Below are 19,496 nucleotides of genomic sequence, written 5' to 3' on the forward strand. Positions count from 1 at the left end.
AATCATTAATGTATATAGTCAACTGTAAAACACACGAGTTTAGGCTGCCTGAGACCTCACAGTAAGGCCTCCACAGCTGTGCTTGTGCGGGCTTCTCAGGGGTCGTTGATCAAGAGGGTTGCTGGCCTGGTGCTGTGATCTCCAGAACTCAATGCTAGAGGCTCTCACCATAGAATAATTTTAGTGTTTATTATAACCTTTGGGTGTTTCTTATCTGATATATGGAAGATAAGGACTGAAAACAGATGTTGGATATTCCTCTATTAATCGTTTTTTTAACGCTACTTCAGTTTTGTCAATAATAACCAGAGATTGCAGGCAAGCTTTGACTATTACCATTTGCAGCCACTTATCTGTATACAGTCAGGACTTTTCTCCATACCATACAAAGAGAACAAATTCAGAGATAAATTGGATGCTGAGACAGTTCATAACTATCCCACTTGCATTAGTCAAGTCACTCGCCACCCCACTGTTTTAAGACAATGTTATGACTTGAACTTAGAGGATTCATGCTAATAACATGGTTTTAGGTATGTGAAGGGTTAAAAAGAAAAACAAAAACACTGGATTATAAAAAAACCTTTCAATTTTGCTTAGGATGGAGAGGAGAGCTCATAGTTTAAGCCTTTTGATAGCAACTACTAAGCTCTTCTCCAAGATTTCTGGCTTGGCCAACTCAAAGAGAATCAGGTTAAAATAGCTATTTATCTAAGACAGTCTTCTGGAAGCCCAAGAGCACTGAAGGGGAGGGGTCAGAAGAGAATGTTTCTTATTCAAATTTTGCTGTTAATTTACTGCAGCAAAACCTGGGATAAGTCTTTGCTGCTCCCTGAGCCTCAGTTTCCTCAACAAAAAACCAGGAGGTCGGATTCAATCAATGATTTTCAGACTTTTATCTGAAGGACCAAACCCTTTCTTCAATCAGATCTTATCTGGACGTCTGATATGGCATGGGCCTAAGGGCTCCCTCTCCACAAAGGCCCCAAAGAACAGCAGGAAAACCACGGAACTCGATACTCTAAGGTCCCTCCCAGCCCTGAATGTCAGATTTCATATCCCCCGGTCCACCTCCTGGCCGGGCCCCTCCCTCTCTCCTGCACCAACTAAGGGGCTGAGCTGATTTATCCCTTGCACTGACTAGAGAACCACTGTGGCAACCCAAATCCAGGGCTGAACAACTGTTTGTGGGTGAACACGAAACATTTGTTTAGTTTACATGGTCACTGAGGCTACAGCAGAATCAATGCTGTTATAATAGGCAAGTAGTGTCAGCAGCAATACACAGTGTATTTCTTAAACAGCATCCAAGACTTGTGGGTTATATTTGCATTTTTTTAAAAAAAAATCTTATAAACCAATTGGGAAACAGTTAAAGGCCAATTTTAAATTTCACTGAAAATACAACTGAAATGCAACTGCTATGAGCAATGTAAGAAAAGTTGACTAAGAACTCGGATATGATAGACAAAACCGTAAGTGGTAAATAAAACAGCATAGCAGCATTTAAAAGCTTTGTAACTCCCATTTCAGAGGGTGCCCCTTCCCCTTCCTCTCATGCCTCTGAACAACTGCCTAGCCTTGGCCAGGGAGGCAGCTGCTATCTGTACGGAATGCGTGGCAGATAAACTTTACACACAGGGGAGAGGAACAAAGGGCCCAGTGTGGCTATGTGCTGGGGACAGTGGCACTCATGTTTAAAAGTCAGAGGCTTAGGAGGGTCGCCTCCTATTCCTGCTCTTGTTCAAAGCCTCTCACACATTCTAGTCCTGCCCTTGAGATACCTTGTCAGTAACCTCAACTTAGAACAATGTTCTTAGAAGATGTAATTAGAAGTTAAAGAGCTGGGACTCCTGCCATGTTATCCAAAATACCAAATGGAGAGTCAGTCATTTTGCTCCACAGCCCAGGGCCCACTTAACTCTGCTGTTAGCCCTATCCTCAGCTAATGCAATCGGGTGGGTGCAGCTGCAGCCCTGGGGACAGGTCACTTGAACAGGCACCAGCAAAATGAAATCCTGCAACAGACCCTTCAAATCAGCCTCATTCTTAAAAGATCAATAGAGGTCAGCACCAGAGTTAACAACTTCAATAGGAATGGGATCTCCTAGCCTCGTGTGCAGTGGCCAATCATATCAGTTGTCTCAAGGACAGCAGCCTGTAATCTTATTCTAGGATATACCTTCAATTCTCATTTTGATATTTTTTAATAGTGGAAATCATTTAACAGATCCTCTGGCACCATTCTGTTTATTCCCCTTTAAATCTGCCACAGTACCTTTTTAATCCTTAGAATATTTGCTGACACAGAAATGAACAGTGGGCATATTAGCAAAATTACTAAAGAAAAAGCTTTCTGTATATCCTTACTAGAAAATCTCAGTGGATGAAGGCAGCCCTATCATCTGTGGACTGGGAATAATGAGCCCCAAGTACAGCACGAAGGGAAACATTGAGAGAGTGCCAGGCTAGGAAAGTTCAGGGATGAGGAGGACATCGAGCAGTTCAGGGCCACTGTTAAGTACCCCATTGCTTCAGACCAAATTCCTCCACGTGATGGCCTGAAGAAAGCTGGCCTTGTCCTTAAAGAACTGCTTTTCTCCATGTACAGCCATCGTCCACGGGGCAATTCTCTGCCTTTCAACTTCAACCTGCACCGTGCAGGTCTCACCAGCATCCTGGCTCTTCCTCCTCGTACTCCCAGCAGCTCCACACCCATGGCCCCTGACAGCCTCGCTAGGTTCTCCTAGTGTTTTAACTCGCTAAGGGCTAAACCATTAGACCTCAGGAACAATAGAAGCTGTGTAGACACACATTGGCTATGACACACTTTTCTACAAACTGATCTGAACGCAGCCTGGGCTCTATGATGGACTGAAGACAGCTGAAATGGTACCTTCTCCCAGAAGACAGGCTAATTCTGAAACACCTGCTGGATGGCACGCACAGCTTTCAGACTGGAACCAGCTGAGCTGTTTTTTTAAGTGCTTGTGTACTTTAGGCAGAGAGTACATCCATAAAGTGACCCTGGAACGCCTAAGCCAGAGTTAAAGCACTTCGGGGAGTTCTGAGCAGATCCTGTTCAGGGCCCAGCCAACTCACCACACAGATCTTGGGCTGACGACACCAGAGCTGGGCACCACTCAACACCAACCTTCCCTACAGAGGAAGTATGTAACACCGTGGGATGGGAAGCATACCCAGCAGCGATGTAAGGGAAAGAAAATCCACCCCTATGAAGAGCAGGAACTAACCAAGTGACTGGAAGCTATGGCCTTGCTCAGCTGGTTGCAGATCTAAGGAGCAGAGTTTCCTCCGTGTGTGTGGAGGAAGGAGCCCTCTAGTTATCATATCCAATTCAGTGTCTGCCCCCGAGGTCTCTGTTCTGCCCACCCATGTAAATACTTTCTAGCCACCACCACCCCCAACATCTCCTTTCACTCTCCCACCGCATGCAGGGTCTGTGCTTAACTGCCGCTACAGGTGCAGCTTGATGCCCCTGGGTGGGCTGGGGTTAGGGGGCCAAGGCACTTGCTGCCCTGAAATCAGAGCAGTAGCAAAAAAAGGAGCCTGGAGGCCAGAGATAGTTTTAATTACTCTTGATGCTCAGTTCTTCAGATAAGGAAGAACCACCCATTGTGAAGATGCCTGACTGCTTTGCCTTTTTAGCTGTGGAGATGTTAGGGGCAAAACCATCAAGGAAGTGTGTTTCACAGCTTGGGCATCATGGTGCAGCTCCTTGCCAAGGTCCAGAGTTGAAAAGAAATCTGTAGTTTTCCTTTGCCAAAGTTCAGTTTCCCAGCAGCACCTCAAATTGCTTCTGTGTAAAAGGGAAAAGGGATGGAGAGAGGACAGACCACAGGAAAAAGAATTAGAACATGTTAGCAAATGCTACCATGCGGAACACTAAACTTTATTCACTTTATTTATATATTTAACAGATCTAAAGTATTTACTTCTTGCTTTGACAAAAAATGAAAAATATAGGAGCACTGACTGACTCCTCTTTAGGAGAAAAGGGTTATATGTACAGCTACGGAGAGTTACGGTTCCTCCTTTACATACAAAGAAAAATATTAATAAAAAAGTGCTTCATTGATCAAAAAAGGGCTAAGAGCTGCAAGCATTTATTCACACTGTACATCAGACCCAAGAAACCCGTATCATAACCTCTTGGCACCTGTCACTAGGAACTGCACAATCTTCAATTACACTGACTTCTCCCTACCTGCACGGCCAGACCACACAGAGTGTGGAGAAGAACTACACCCTGTTTCACTAAATTCAAACTCCGAGCAACCTGCTGCCACTGGGAAGTCGGAGACGTGCTCAGAGGCGCTTGGCTTTGCCTGGACCAGCAGCTCCAGGGATGGCTTCTGGGCCACGTCTTCACCACACCCAGACACACACAGCAGCCACCTTCCTGAGACACAACTTGCCCTTGGCCGGGGAACTGCTTCCAAAAGTTCACAAGAGTTCCCTGGGCTCACCCCCACCACACACCACAATCTGCCCTGTTACCAGTTAGCAGCTTTTAGCAGAGCCAAACATGGCCCTTCCCCCGAGAGGGAGGGCAGGCACAAAACATGGATGCCAAGATTACAAAGCACAAACCTAAACTCCTCTCCACCCTTCCCCATACCTACCTCCACCACAAATATTTAAGGCTCTTTAGGGACCACATCAAAGCTTACTGAGGAAAGATGCCCAGAATCTCCTATGGGCTGTGTCACTTCTGAAAGAACCCTGCAGAGTCATCAAGTGGCCCCTCACTGCTGGCCAGCAGCACAGGAGCAGGGCAGGGGGACTGTTGGACCCTTCCTGCTGCCCCAAGAAGGGAAGGAGGAAGGCTGATTGTATGGGACATGCTCCCTTTTCCAGAGGCTTGCACTCTAAAGGCTGATTCTACCCCTTAAGAGGGAGATCCATGATTTGTTTGGTTTGGGAATGGGGAAGTTTTGGAACCCTGAGTCTGGATTTCCCTGTGCTGGCTGAGGAAGAGATTGTTTGGGGGACCAGGCCCCAGAAGGGGCTTCCAGGTGTGCCTGAGCTCAGGGCAGGCTTTGGCCTTGGCCACAGCAGCAGGACACTGCACTCTGGCCAGTCTGCACTCTTATGCCTGAGCGTGGGAAGCACTACACAGCCTGGCAGAGGGAGGCAGACCCATGACAGTGAAGGGAGCCCTAGACAATCTGAGTCAAGTTCAAAACAGAATCCCATGGGGGAGAACATGCTGGCCACCCATTCCCAGCTCCTCTCACTTGCCTCAAAGGAGCATACACCTTTCTTCCCCAGAGGAGAATCTGAGGGGTTCCTTTTACTGTGTGTCACTCCCTCCAAATACCAATCCCATTTATCTGTCTAGAAGGTGAGACTCGCCCAGCTTCTCAGGAAGGAGAGGGCACCCGGGGCAGTTCTCTCCCTTGTAGCAAAGGCTTTTCCCAACAAGCTCTGATGTGGCGCTGGCACAAGGAATGGTCACAAATGTCAGCACTGGCTTTCTTCCCTGCTCACTATCTCAGGCCTCCACTCCTGACTCTAGGCCTGTCAGAGGCTGGAACCAAGCCAACCCTCAGCATCACCTGACAGCAGGCGGCTCAACAGTTACAGGGGGACTGGCAACCTCTGGTCTTCCATCCAAAAACAAAAAAATTTAAGACAACCAGGGGACATTTTTCTTTTTTGGAGGCAGAGGGAGGATGGAAAAGGGAGGAAAAAAACAGGAAAGAAAAATCAATCTACAATCCAGTGGTACATCCCAAATTTCTGTCACTCTGCATAGGTGGTTCCATGCCCCCATTCCAAAGTGCACAGGCCTCTGAGTCTGCCCAGGCTGTGTGGGCCTGTCAGAGGAACAACAGCTTGGCCTCTGCCCACCCCAGTTCACTGAGCTTCAGTTTGAAGTGGCAGCAATGGGCTTATCCAGTTCAAGATCAATGCTGGAGCTTGTGGGATGCAGGCTGCTGTAGCAAGACTTGCACACTCGACTAGGTTCAAAGAGCTGCTGGCTTGGAACTGGAACCTTCTGGTTACAACAACTGGAGCAGAATACGTTCCCACAATTCCTTGGGATGAGAAGAAGACATAAAACAATGTTAGTTTTGGTAACGAGAATGGAGTGGGGAAACCAACTTCAGAAGACAGAACTTCACCGTACGTAATTTGGATGTGCTGGAGACTCCTCTAAGATCAAACTCTTTTATTTGTCTAGCCCAGAAACAAGCCAAGCAGGGAGGGGATCCCCACCTAGCATAGTCACACACCACTTTCACTTTAGGGCCAAGGACACTTGGCAACCTCACCACTATGGCTCAAGGTTACCAGGTGTACAGAAGGATGCTGCTCAAGAGATTTGTGAGAACAAATGGGCTGAGGGCAGAAGCAGCTGCTAGCTCAGTGGGTAAGTCCTGGCCCGGGAAAACCCAGTGGCCACAACCACCTGGGCAACAGCCTCCATATAGTTTGTGATCACAGAGGCCAGAGTTCAATGGAACTGCCTCCGAGCTCTTCAGATGAGAGAAACTACCCAGCCCAGCTGGGTAGTGAGAAGCCCTGCCCAAAGGGCCACTTCCCCAGAGGCTCAGAGGCAGCAACATGGAGAATAGACTGCTGCCATCTAGGACTGCTCTGCTGCCAGCATGCAAAGCCAGGAGACAAGCAACCAATGACACATGCTCAGGGTGAAAGGACAAGAGCACAGATGAACACACATGCACACACACTCCCTTATTAGATAGGTGTCAGTCAATTATGGCTCATTCCCCAACCAGCACGCATCTCCAGGGAATACTAGAGCTCTATCTGAAGGTTTGACTGCACTCAGGCTCCAGGAGTCCCTCTTTTCCGCTTGAAAGCCCAGCTCTGATGCATCTGTGCAGCACAGCTCCGCACACCCAAACAGATGCTCTTCACAGCTAACAGGACAGGTAGCTGGCAAGGGATGGGTTTCTGCTCACCTTATAACCCGTCTGCTGGGTCCCAAAGTACAAATCAATCCCAACACACCCAAGAACGGGAGACTATAAGGAGCCTGACACAGCCCACCAAAGACTTGGGGAAAGCAGCTAAAGGGAAATCCTCCTTCTCAGCCAGCATCACTCACTACCTTTTCATTTATGCTCCTCAGAATGCAAACCCACTGCTGGATTAAGGACCACTTAGGCACAGAGGAGAGAATACGGAATACCCTTTGGGGACAAAAGAATACCACAAAAGGAAAAGGCCAGACACGGGGCAATGGAAAGACAGAGAAGTAAAACAAACACACAAAACTTCATCTACTAGAATGCAGTTAAGTACTTCCCAACTCTGTTTCTGAAAAGCATGAGTGGGCAACACGGAAAAATTACCTAAATCTATTTCTGATTGTCTACATTTATTTAACATACCTGTTAGAGTTGGCTCAAAAAGCATGACATGAATTTGATCGGTTAAGCTTTTCTATCTAACTTCTCTCAGGGGATCCTGACAGACCCTAAATGGATTCTTCCCTTCAAGTGTCCCATGCTAAAACAGTGCTTGGGAAAGACCACCTCTGTTCAGTCTGGTCTCTTTAAAAAAAAAAATAGGAGTGGTGATGCCGTTTGATTTGGAAGTCACTAGCATCATTCTGGCATGACTGACCCAAAAGAAACAGCTCCAAAAACCCAATTGGCTACTCCACAAGCCCAGCCCCTGCTGAAGCACTGCTTCTCATTACAAGCAAGATGGCTCAGCTGAGCTGTGAGGTCGGAGGGGAGTACACGGCTGCAGTGTGACTCAGCCCTAATGGTTTCCTCAGTCAGCTGCTTTGATTTCCCTGCAAGCCCACCTGCCTGCCTGCCTGCCTGCCTGCCTGCCCTCTCAGCCCCAGGCTTCATCCCAATGAGTGCAGAGAGGGGAAACGGCAGAGTTAGTGTGGACAAGTTATTGTAGATGTGTGGACGTCACAGACAGGTTGTTGCAAATGCTCACCACGTTTGATCAACACGGTCAGTGTCCCTGCAAGGAGGGGAGAAAGAGCTCAGAGGAGAAGCCAAACAAAGACATCTGGGCTTGGGGTGCAGGGTGGGGAGATACACAGTCCTACAAGCATCATTACTAGACAAAGAGGTGGTTTCATTTTCAATCTGGATTCACTAGTGTGGGCGAGCTGTGTCATGATTCAGATAAACTGCCTATCCCAAGAACACTGAACATCCTCCAGATACTCATCACCCCAGCTGGGACAAAGCATCCCTAGCAACTCACTGCACCAACTGAGAAGGAAGAAAGAAGTCAGGAGCCTACTCAGCTGTCCCTTCTAGTATCCCCAGCTATGTCTGCTCACCACTGGCACAACGAAAACAAGTTTGGGGTCAGGGAGCGGGCGTAAGAAGTAGGAAAATGAAGTTCCCTGCCCACAGCAGGAAAACTATTTTTGCTCATAGCAGCATGCTGAAATGGGAAGAAATCTTATTCTAGTAATAAGAAATGGCAGTTTGGGCGGTGGACCAATCCTGGAAGTAAAATAAATAAAAAGGGACATCATTTGTACATTTCAAAATTTAGTCATGATCACTCTGAATTGGAAGAAAGACACCAAATGCAGTTCTGCAACCACCAATTATAGAGGCACAAAAGATGAGCCGGGGTCCTGTAAACCTGGGGTCTGTCTCAGCCAGAACACTGCCAGCCCAAGGCCTGCATCTCTCCATCTGCAGGCTCCAGGGGCCAGTCTCAGCCTCCACATCCCTGTCCACCCCACCACACACCCCAGTGGCACCTGCAGTGGTGCTTCCTGCTGGCAAGCCAGAAGGTGCTGTCGCACGCATAGCAGTGGGCCGCCAGGTGGTCAGGGAGCCAACGGGTCATCTGTAAAACATACAGGGCCAGGTTAGTGACAGGAGATGGGCCATCCAGCTGGAGCCAGCAGAGCCATGCTGGGGGCAGCAAGAGTCACAAGGACCACATTGGCTCTGGTGGCACCAGCCCAGGTCAGATGTCAGTAGTACAAGAAAGGCGTCCAAATCGTTTCCCTGGAAGGGACTCGAAACTCCCCTGAGATAAAGTGGCAGGCAGCAGCACCCTGTGTGGCTGAGAGCTGGCAAGGCTCCAGTTCATAGAGGCAAAGAGGAGAGAGGGCCAGTTTGCTGAGTCTCCCTGGCACAGAAATTCTAGGCTCGATGGGGTTTCACAGGCGCTGAGATTCACAGAAGCTCAAGGCTACGTGTGCTATGAGGTCACTCCTTAGCCAAGGGCATGGGGAAAGGATGGGGAGGAGAAGAACTGCAAAAGAGTTTCATGGGTGGCACTCAGAACAGGGGCTGAGCCTGTACCTCTGTGTCCTGTTTATCCACCTGCTCCCAGCTGGCTTCAGAGAAAATCTCTGTGCTGCAGCGAGACAAACAGTTCTGATCCAGATTGCTTTCCGAGTCAGGGATTGAAGTCTGTTGGCAAACAAACACAGCTGAACAGAATGAACCTGGTCTCCTCCCAGAAGAAGAAAGGGGCTTGGTAAGGAAGGGAGCACTGGGGACATGGGGTGGGCCTGGGTGTTAGGGCTGCCAAATCTGTAGGTGCATCAGCCATCAAGAAGTGGGTTGAGCAGGTGCAGAGACAGGGCTGAGCTCAGCTGGAAGAGAGATACACAGGTCTAAGGCTGCGTGCAGTGACTCTGGAGTGCAGACAGGCTCTGGGTTCTAGAAAGTGAGTGGGGCAGAAGAGACCAGAATGGAGTGGGAACTGAGTGTCAGCTGCTCCAAAGAGCCTGTCAACCCAACCCTGCCACTTACATGTGTGTATTGAAACTGAGTGCTTTGGGCATGTCCTCCTCTCTCTAAAGGACTTTTCAGGAAAATGAGAAACCATCATCACTAGGAAGTTAGTTTGAACTGAAAGTCATTGGATGAGCCCGCCTTTAATGTACACTGACTGCTTTTAGAGCCAGGCTCACACCTGAACTTGAACACATCAAGTCAGACCCACCCAGTGAGAACGCCTCCTTGAGAATCTCCCCTCAGGTACCTGCAGTTCCAGTCACCAGGCCCCATTACAGTGCCAACTCCTCGACAGTACTAGAAACCAACCCCTTCTCCCCATTTCTACTGCCATCACTTGCCACAGGGTGGGTATGAATACCTGCTAAAAAAAGAACTAAACCTTCACAGTTACAGCCCATGTTTGGGGAGGCTAACAGTTACTAGCTACTGGGGTAGGACAGGCACTATGATTTGACAGGAATATTTCACACTGCCTTACAAATATTCGGCCCAGTTGTTCAAGCCCTTCTTAAGATACATAATCCTCTCTCCAAAGAGATTTGACCAACCACGTAGTGAGTGCTAACTCTCTTCCTTGTTCTAACTGCCGAAACAGGACACCTGCGGAAAATACGCAAGGCAGAAAAGAAAGAGGCAGACGGCCATTCATATGCCCTTCTCCAGCCTCTCTCAAGAGGGCTACTCTGGACCTTTCCAATTCTTTTAGAAATCTCTACCAATCATCATGCAGTAGGCACAAAGGGTGCCCAGCCTCAGTGTGCCCTGACTCCTTGGACAGTTGTGGAGGCACCATGATGTACTCACTACTTCATCCCCAAAGTCCCCATTGAAGTGCAGGGAGCTGGTCAGGTACTGGCTCTCCAGGCGACTCCTTAGCTCCTGGACTTGTTTCTTCAAGGTCTCCACTTCCTGCTGATGACCTGACTCAATCTGACGCAGGCGCTGTTGGATAGTGTCCGTGTACACAGGCATGCCATCATCATCCAAGTGGCTGCGAGAAGGCTGGTCAGGGCTGCCAGTTGCAGACGGCCTCCCCGAGTGGCTGTGCAGCCACTTGTGCAAGTTCCTTGAGTGTAAGTGGGCAGAGCTGCAGCTTGTGACAGACAGCTGGCGACTCAGTGAGTCCTTGCTCCTACCAGCCTCCCCATTGGCGCAGTGCCCATTGGGGGTGGGGTACTTCTGGAGGGTGCTAAGCCCTAGGGGCTGCTGCTCTGAGGCCTTATTTTCAGTCTCTGGGGCACCATTGCACACGAGCCCCTCTTTACATTCGGCTAAAGGCAAGGCACAAGGAGAATGCATTGGGCTGTGGATGCTGTCAGGGGAAGTCCTATGCACCAAAGATCCCACTTGAGGCCTCTCAGTCAGGCTCCTCTCCAAAGGCCTGGGCTCCAAGGCTTGAGGAAGCATGTCCTTGCCACTGAACCTGCCACTGTTTACCAGGCAAGGTCTAAGATGGCCTTGGAGCTCACTTTCTGACTTCACTTTATCTTCCATTAACATGTCCATGGAGCTGTCTGCGTTTGATCCTCTGGCCTCAAATGGGACTTGGGAGGGCAGCAGAGAACTTGACTGTGAGGTGCCATAGCCAGCTTGTGCATCTACTGGGATTGGAAGAACTGCTTCCTCCCTGTCCTCTGCGACAGCTCCTGTGTGAGGCTGTTCTACAGGGACCTCTTGGGCATCCTCTCCCCTGAGAGGCTCCTGGAGAGAACTGGGGAGAACAGGATGACTCCTCAGAGCAGCAGCATCCAGTTCCGGGATGTGATGAAGTACAATGGCAGAGCCCTCAGGGATCTTCCCCCTGTTCTCCTTTTCTAAGAGCACCTCCTCTTTGACCTGCATCTCAATGCTCCCCCTGTGGGCAGGCTCCTCTCCCCCACTCTCCTCTTTGGTGGCCTCTTGCAAAATGTTCTCCATCTGCCCCTCGGCCACTCCAGCTGCAACAGACAGCTCGGCGCCACCCAGCACTTTGGTTGGCTTCCCCAGGCTGTCAGGATCAAGAGGTTCCTCTCCAGGACCAGCCAGGCTGCTCAGTTCTAGTGAGCGCCGGTGCTCCTGCCACTTCTCGTTAAGGCTTGGGTCACTGCTGCGCCGGCTGGCTAGAGGCACTGTGTTGTCGCAGGCTGTGGTCAGATTGTCAAATGATCTAGTCTTTGGTAGCCTACAAACAAGAAGTTTGGGGGAAATGAGAATCTGAAGCTGTTCGGAGGGAAGTAGGAGACAAGAGGTTTTAACAGGCAGTTGTTTCATAATTGGGTCTTTCATCACTACTCAAGAAGCTACGGCATCTCTGAAATGAGGCTCAGACTGCTGGAAAGGCAAAGCTCCGAACGAGTCCTCCTTCTAGTCGGCAAATTTCCTCTGGTCCCACCCCTACCAAATGCCTGATACATACCAGTAAGCTAACAGCAAATGCTATTTTAAAAAGATGTTCTTCATGGTACTGCTGTGTTTCTCAACTAGCAGCAAAGGAAAATAGCATTGTTGATTTTCTGCTATTACAATATTTTAAATTAATTTATTATTTATCAGTCTGAATTCAGTAAAGCTAATTCACAGGTTTAAAGCCAAACTTTCTATCATCTGACAGCATCTGCCTTTCAAGCCCAAGAAGACAAATCATGGCAGGGAGGCAGGAGCACAGAGTAGTGACTGAGATTCAAGCCAGAGGGTCACAAGGAACCCAGAGGATTTGCTCCATCACTGCTTGGTACATGCAGCAGAGCGATGTAGTGACAAGGCCCAACACCCTTCAGGAAACGAGGCTCTTATGGCCTCATAGCCCAGAACCATTATACCTTCCCTGAGAAAACTTTAGAGATCTAAGAAAGATGTGGGGAGCCAGACAATGTCATGATCTCTGACCCTCCCTGGCCACGTTCCAACACAGGAATAACCCACACAGAAAAGGCCCCTTAGCATCAACCCTGGGCTCACCGGCTCAGGGGTGGATCATCAGGGCTGGTGCCAGGTGCTGGGTATGGTGCACAGCTGTCGTCCACAGGGGTGGACGGGGAAGGGCAGGGCAGATACACTGCACTCCACAGCATTAGATTGCGCACGTGGCACACAGGGTACAGCACCTGAGGAGAGAGCAGTGGACACAGGTTTAAACAAGTCCCAACAAGCTTTTAGAAATGAGGGTAAGGAACAAGCACCAAGCTGGAACACCCAACAGGTCTTGCACTATCTCCAAAGGGAATTAGCATCAGTGGATGCAGGTCTCTCTCCCAAGAAGGCCTATAAAGGACTAGAGATTTTTTTGGGGGGACAACATTTTTCACCTGCGAGCCTCTTTGCCGGCATGAAAATCTAAAGGATTTTTTAAAATATCCATCTCTCATTAATTATTTCTTAGGTCAACTTTATTGAATGTCTGACTTTGCTCAGCTTAATTTGTTGCTTTTACTGCATAAGAAAGTGAGTCATTCTGCTAGATGGTGGTTGTCTGTTCCCTGGTATAAAGGCTTGGCTTTAGAAGACACTGTCAAACCTGTTTTATAGGATCATTTAAATTAATCATGTGAAAAGGAGGGAATTTTCTTCCTGTATTGTCACTTCTCCAGCAGGCACAGTGAAGGAGAGAGAGAAGCAGTTAGTGTAAATTTTTCCTCTGACTACTTAAATGTGTGAAAGGTATATTAATAGTCCAGCAAAGCAATATAACCTCTGATTAGCCTCCTTTTGACTTCTTTAGAATTTAAGATGCATTCTGACAAAAGGCATGTTACAATGTATTAACTCTCAGACGCAAGTGCCTCTTTTTCTCTGCTTAACAGAAGGTGTTCCTTTGAGGAACAAAGTGTTAAAGGACCTGCCTGTTCTCTGTGTGAGCAGAGAATCACACAGAGACACGCATGCTAACGTCACAGAATTTTCTGCTCTCAGATAGAAGCTGCAGTAGATGTCAGTGCCTGTTGACACTGGAAGGGTGCTGGGGGCCTGGTGGCAGCTCCTTCTGAGCTATCAGGGTCATCGAGGGAACGACTTAAGTGCCTCTTCCACTCACTAGACAGAACACGCTAGGCGCAAGTTAAGCTCTGATGAAGGTGCCAGAAAAGACTGGTATCGAGAAAGGCAAAGTAGAGATGTGTATTAATCAAACCACCCTGAGCAAAGAGTGGTCAGAAGCAAGCCAGAGCATCACCAGGAAACAGGCCTTTCTCAGGATGGTGGTAGGAAAAAAAAAGGAACCAACCTATCCAGAGACAACAGAAATGCCATTAAGAAGGGTCGCTACTCAAAAACACTCCCATTAGTCCCCACTCCCAAATTCCTTCTGCTGATCAGGGAAGGAAGGCTGAAGGATACATACGGCTTCTGACTGAGAGGAATACAGTAGGTTTTTGAAAGCCTTGTTGCCGGCCCGAAGGAGCGACCACACGGAACATGTTCGTTCCTGAGTATGCTTTTCCCCTCTCTCCTTGGCGTTGTTGCACAGGAATGTTCCAAAGAGGCAGGAATAGGTATGTTGCACCAGTTTCACCTATGGGAGTCCAACAAGGCAAAATCAAGCAATAGGGTATGCATTCTCAGGGGGAGGTCAGCCCAGCTGAGCTACCCTTCCCCCACATCCCTGAGAGCACTTCAGATCACACTCAGTAAAGATGGGGGAACCAAGTAAGCCACACAACCGCACCTCCTCACCACACCAATTCTAGAGCGCCAACCCCAACCACCATCACTCCTGAGTCAAAAGAGCAAAGATAAATCATTGGAACACCCACTCCTCTTGGCCTCCCTGGCAAACAGTCTCTGAGGCCCTAAGTTAACAACCCCCCTCAAGAGTGACAGAGTATAAAAACTGGGTACTGGAGCAGATCAGTGTGCAACCTAAGTCTGAGAGACATCACATTTCTAAACAATTTTTCATTCAACAAAACATTGTTGAGCATCTCACACACCCCAGATGTTTCTATGGGTGCTAGATATGCAACAATAATCAGACAGCTCTCCTCCCTGATGGAGCTCATTCTAGTTGTGGGGGAGGGGTAAGAACTGCTCTGGACAACACTAAGGCAGGGTAAGAGGGACAAAGCAGTGTGGGAAGGCCTCACCGATGGAGACCTGATAGAAGTGAGAGCGCAAGTCATGTGGGTATGGGAAGGAGGGAGGCAGATGCTCCATGCAGAGGCAAGAGCAAGCACAACGGTATTGAGGCGAGCTAAAGGACACTGCACAAGGAGAAGAATGGTAGGAAATGAGGCTAGAAAGGTAACCTCTAGGAGAGCCGTGCATGCCATTTTGAGGACTCTGACTTTTACTCTTGTGAAACGGAAAGTCATTAGCGATTTTTGAGCAGAGGAATGACGTGGTCTGTCTTATATTTTAGAAGGTTGACTCTCTAGAGCTGGAGCAGGAGATGATGGTGGCTTGGACCAGTGTGGGAACAGTAGAGGTAGCAATAAGTAATCAAGGTTCTAGATATTTTTTGAAAGCAGAGCTGGAGAATCTGCTGACAGACTGAATGTGGAGTATGAAAGAAAGAGGAGAGTTGAGGATGACATAAAAGTTTTTGCCCTAAATAAATGGAAGGATTGAGTTGCCATTTGGTGAATTGGAAGACTTCTGGAAGATCAGGTTTTGGGATGGGGAGATGTGGAAATCAAGAACTAAGTTTTGAACATCTTAAGTTTGAAATACCATTAAAACATCCAAGTGGAGATACTAAGTAGACACATGTGGATAGATGAGTCTGGAGTTAAGTGGAGAGGTCTGAGCTGAAGAGGTATAAAAGTGGGAATCACAGAGAGCAATTAAAGCCACTGGACTGGATGAAGTCCCTAGAGAGGAAGTGTACAGAGAGAACAGCCTGGAGGCTGAGCCCTGGAGCACTCCAACATTCAGAACTGGGAAGGTAAAGAGGAACCAGGAAAGGAAACAGAAAGGACCAGATGGTGAGGTAGAAGAGAACTAAGAGAAAGTGTGCCAGAAGTCAACTGAAGAAACTGCTGCAAGAAAGGAGTGATTAAACTGTGCCAAATATTAATGATGGATCAAAGAAGATGAAGACAGTCAAAAGGTACAAACTTCCAGTTATAAAATAAATGTGTCATGGGGATGTAATGTACAGCATGGTGACTATAGTTAATAATACTGTATTGCATATTTGCAAGTTGCTGAGAACAGATCTTAAAAGTTCTTATCACACACAAAAATTTTCTAACTATGTATTGTGATGGATGTTAACTAGACTTACTGTGATGACCATTTTGCAATATGTACAAATATCAAATCATTATGTTGCACACCTGAAACTAACATAATGTTGTATGTCAATTACACTTCAATAAAAAAAAAGAAGGTGAAGACTGAGAGATGATCACTAGATTACCAACATGAAGGTCACTGGTCACTTTAACAAGAGCAGCTCTGGTAAAGTGGTGGGGTAAATACCTGACTGGTCTGGGTTCAAGAGAGAATGGGAAGAGAGGAATTTGAGACAGTAAATGTAGAAGACTTGAGGCGCTCTGCTGTGAAGAAATGAGCTAACAGCTGGATGGGAATGCAGGACTGAGAAAGGGTTCTGATGAGATGGGAGGCACCACACTGTATACGTATGCTGATGGCAATGATCTGGTAGAGAGGGAAATATGCTGATGCAAAAGACAGAGAGGAGAAACGCTGGAGCAGAGGAGAGGGGCAGGAGCTGGTGCACAAGTGGAGGGAGGGGCTGGAAGAGGGCATGGATAGTGCATCTTCCATTAAAGGAGGGGGCAGAGAGAGTGGGAGAGATGTAGGGGATTTGGTAGATGGACTGGAGAGAGCAGAAGACATTCTATTGTTTCCATTTCTAACCGCTTTTTGAAGCTTCTATTATCCATTTTAAAAGCTAAGTTTAAAACAACTCAAAAACTATGCAAATCTAGTACACCTGGATTCACTGAAACACTTGTTTATGATTATTGTTTTTCAATAAAAAAATAAGAGACAGAATGGCTCCTCCATCAAATTCTAAAAAGGATGCACAGTTTCATGTGAAAACTGACCCACTAACATTTGTGGTGATATGTGGTGACACCCCCATGAATTTAGAAGGTCCTCAAAATAAAGACTTATAAGCCCAAACTCACAAGGAATGCTTCATTGAACTCAAAAGAGCAAGGAAATTGCCTCTGAAGCTGATGAACACAGTCAAGCCACTGCAGAAACACTGGGCAACGCTCGTTCAGATCATCCGAGTTCTCCCCATGACCACACCGGTCAGCAAACTTGTGGCCAAAATCCAGCCACTCCATCTCCACGAGAACCTGGAAACCCTGCAAGGAAGCACCCAGGAGCGACCATTTATGCTTGTCTGTCCAGACTGTGACAGTCCTGATCCTGGTGTCACTGGCAGCAGTCTCTTATAACAGCCTCCCACTAAACCCCATCAGGAGCCCCAACCCAGCCCTACTGCCAATAGCTCCATCCCTGATGGGACACATGCTTAGGGCAATTTCCCAGTTGCCTCAACTCCATTCCATAATCATCAAAAGGATACTCAGCATTTATTTAAGCCTTTCTTGAGTCTCTATTTTTATCCTCTTTCATTCTTACATATTTAACCCAACAGGTGGTTATTACAGAGTAGGGTTCTTTCTCCACAGAATACTCTGTGGTGCTATCTAGACCCATTACCATAATAAGTATGCCAAGATCCTTCCATAGAGGCCCCATTTTCCTGAGGCAGCCAAAACTTTTCCAAGTAGATAGACTGCAAAGGAAAACACGTCTGTATTCTCAATACCTTCTGCCCCATTTTAAGAGCCACAAGAACTGTGGTAGGCATCACCACAATTTAGCTCAAGGTAAAGGAGCAATGATTTAAAAATAAAGAAATTTCACTTTCATCACACCTAACCACCTCGATCAAAATAGGTTCCCCAACTCATCCTGAAGTACTAAATCCCACTCTTTGGTGCACCTACCTCTATGGTTCGGTAATAAGGGTCCAGTAAGAGCTTAGCTAATGCCACAATCTGGGGGGTTCGGTCCCAGCCATCTGAGCAGTGTGCTAGCACTGGTCGCTGATCACGATCCACGGCGTGCACTACCAGAAGTGCCGACTTCAGAAGCACAGACAGGTGATGGAGCCATTTTGTGCTTTCAAGAGCTGAGAGCCAACTATAAGAATAAAAACAGAAGGGGATAAAGAAGAAATGCCGATTTTTATGATTTACTGCATCATGCCAAATACCTGTCAAATTAAAAAGCAATTCCCAAAGATTTTCCCCTCCAAACACACTGCCAAAACAAACAGAAAATTTCTGTATCTTTATAAAGCATGAGACCCAAGCCCTACTATGCAACAGAGGAGAGCCTTAGACATAGGACAGTAATTAATAGGACTATCTTTTGTTCCAAAAATCTTATAGCTAATTTCCCAGAGAGAATATTTAATAATTTTCAGTCCATGGTAGATATAGACCCAATATAGTTGCTCCCCCTTATCTGTGGGGGATATGTTCCAAGACCCCCAGTGGATGCCTGAAACTGTAGATAGTACCAAACTCCTATGTATGCTATGGTTTTTCCTATTCATACATACCTATGATAAAGTTTTATTTATAAATTAGGCACAGTAAGAGGTTAACAACAATAACTAAAAATAGAACAATGATAACAATATACTGCAATAAAAGTTACCATAGATCTTAGCAACCTCAGCATAAAATTTTTTTTCTTTCCTTATTAAGTCGAGAACTTTCACCTTTTCACTTAAAAGAAGCACTTTTACAGCTTCTCTTTGGCATATCTGAATTGCCAGCATCACTACTTTGGGTCCATTATTAAGCAAAATAAGGGTTACCTGAACTTAAGCACTGCGATACCAAGACAGGCAATCTGATAAGTGAGATGGCTAAGGGACTAACAGGTGAGTAGCACATATGGCATGGATATGCTGGACAAAAGGAGGAGTCATGCTCCAGGAGGGACAGCATGAGATTTCATCATGCTTCTCACAACGGTGCACAATTTAAAACTTAGTAATTATTTCTGGATTTTTCCATTTAATCTTTTTGGACCGCAGTTGACTGTGGGTAACTGAAACCACAGAAAGTGAAACTACAGATAAGGGGAGACTACTGTGTAAGTAGTTCTTTCTGGAATCTTCTCCTGAAGGAAATGCAGCCACCTTGAGATGTAAAATAGAAGATATTTATATTTAATGCTCAGCAACTGTGCCCAAGTTCTCAAAAAAAAAAAAAAGTAAAGAAAACTCAAATACAAATATGTCTATAACAAGATGTAAGCCTGATGCCACACTGAAGAACAGAGCAGACAACATCGTCTGCTACCCCCACACCCTAACACCTAGCTTAAGTCTTGAGTGTCTACTGACTAAAACTGGATGGGCTCAAACTAAGGATTCAGACACACACAAATTACTACACCAACGGCTACACAGTATCACTGGGCTTGGCACAGACTGGATTCAGCAGGGATCAAGAAGAACCTTTTTTCGAAAGACCTTCAAGGAAGTATCAGACTCCATAAATTGCCCTGTGGGAGTAATCACAAACTGATCATACTTGTTTTCAACTGTGGTGTTTTTTTTTATTATTGCAGTAACATTGGTTTATAACATATAAATTTCAGGTGTACATCAATTTCTGTGTAGATTACATCATGTTCACCACCCAAAGACTAACTACCATCCATCACCACACACATGTGCCTTTCACCCCTCTCCTTCAGCCCTTTCGCCCTCTTCCCTCCCTTCCTCTCTGGTAATGACCAATCCAATCTCTGTTTCTGTTTGTTTGTTATCTT

At 46.9% G+C, this 19,496-nt stretch overlaps 1 protein-coding gene and 1 long non-coding RNA gene across 51 annotated transcripts in view; one reads left to right on the top strand and one right to left on the bottom strand.

Annotated features, from left to right (window-relative positions):
* Positions 1-3,871: 3,871 nt before the first annotated feature.
* Positions 3,872-19,496, bottom strand: part of MTMR3 (myotubularin related protein 3) — a 141,853-nt gene continuing 126,228 nt past the window's right edge. For 14 of the 50 annotated variants that reach the window (XM_070276232.1, XM_014742013.3, XM_070276226.1 and 11 more), the window contains 9 exons: positions 17,651-17,846; positions 16,814-16,999; positions 14,056-14,226; positions 12,678-12,823; positions 10,545-11,901; positions 9,297-9,407; positions 8,744-8,832; positions 7,954-7,980; positions 3,872-6,065 (listed from right to left, as the gene is read on the bottom strand). In XM_070276232.1, the coding sequence (XP_070132333.1) occupies positions 5,894-6,065; positions 7,954-7,980; positions 8,744-8,832; positions 9,297-9,407; positions 10,545-11,901; positions 12,678-12,823; positions 14,056-14,226; positions 16,814-16,999; positions 17,651-17,846 (2,455 nt within the window). In that variant the 3' untranslated portion in view covers positions 3,872-5,893. The remainder of the gene's footprint in view (positions 6,066-7,953; positions 7,981-8,743; positions 8,833-9,296; positions 9,408-10,544; positions 11,902-12,677; positions 12,824-14,055; positions 14,227-16,813; positions 17,000-17,650; positions 17,847-19,496) is intronic. The other 36 variants (XM_070219771.1, XM_070219766.1, XM_070219764.1 and 33 more) reach the window with 4 other exon arrangements.
* LOC138915152 (uncharacterized) lies at positions 9,328-16,049 on the top strand. The gene is made up of 2 exons (XR_011420714.1): positions 9,328-9,474; positions 10,336-16,049. It is a non-coding gene; the product is annotated as an uncharacterized lncRNA (long non-coding RNA).

The sequence above is a fragment of the Equus caballus genome, chromosome 8 (genome assembly GCF_041296265.1).
Source record: "Equus caballus isolate H_3958 breed thoroughbred chromosome 8, TB-T2T, whole genome shotgun sequence".
Taxonomy (NCBI): domain Eukaryota; kingdom Metazoa; phylum Chordata; class Mammalia; order Perissodactyla; family Equidae; genus Equus; species Equus caballus.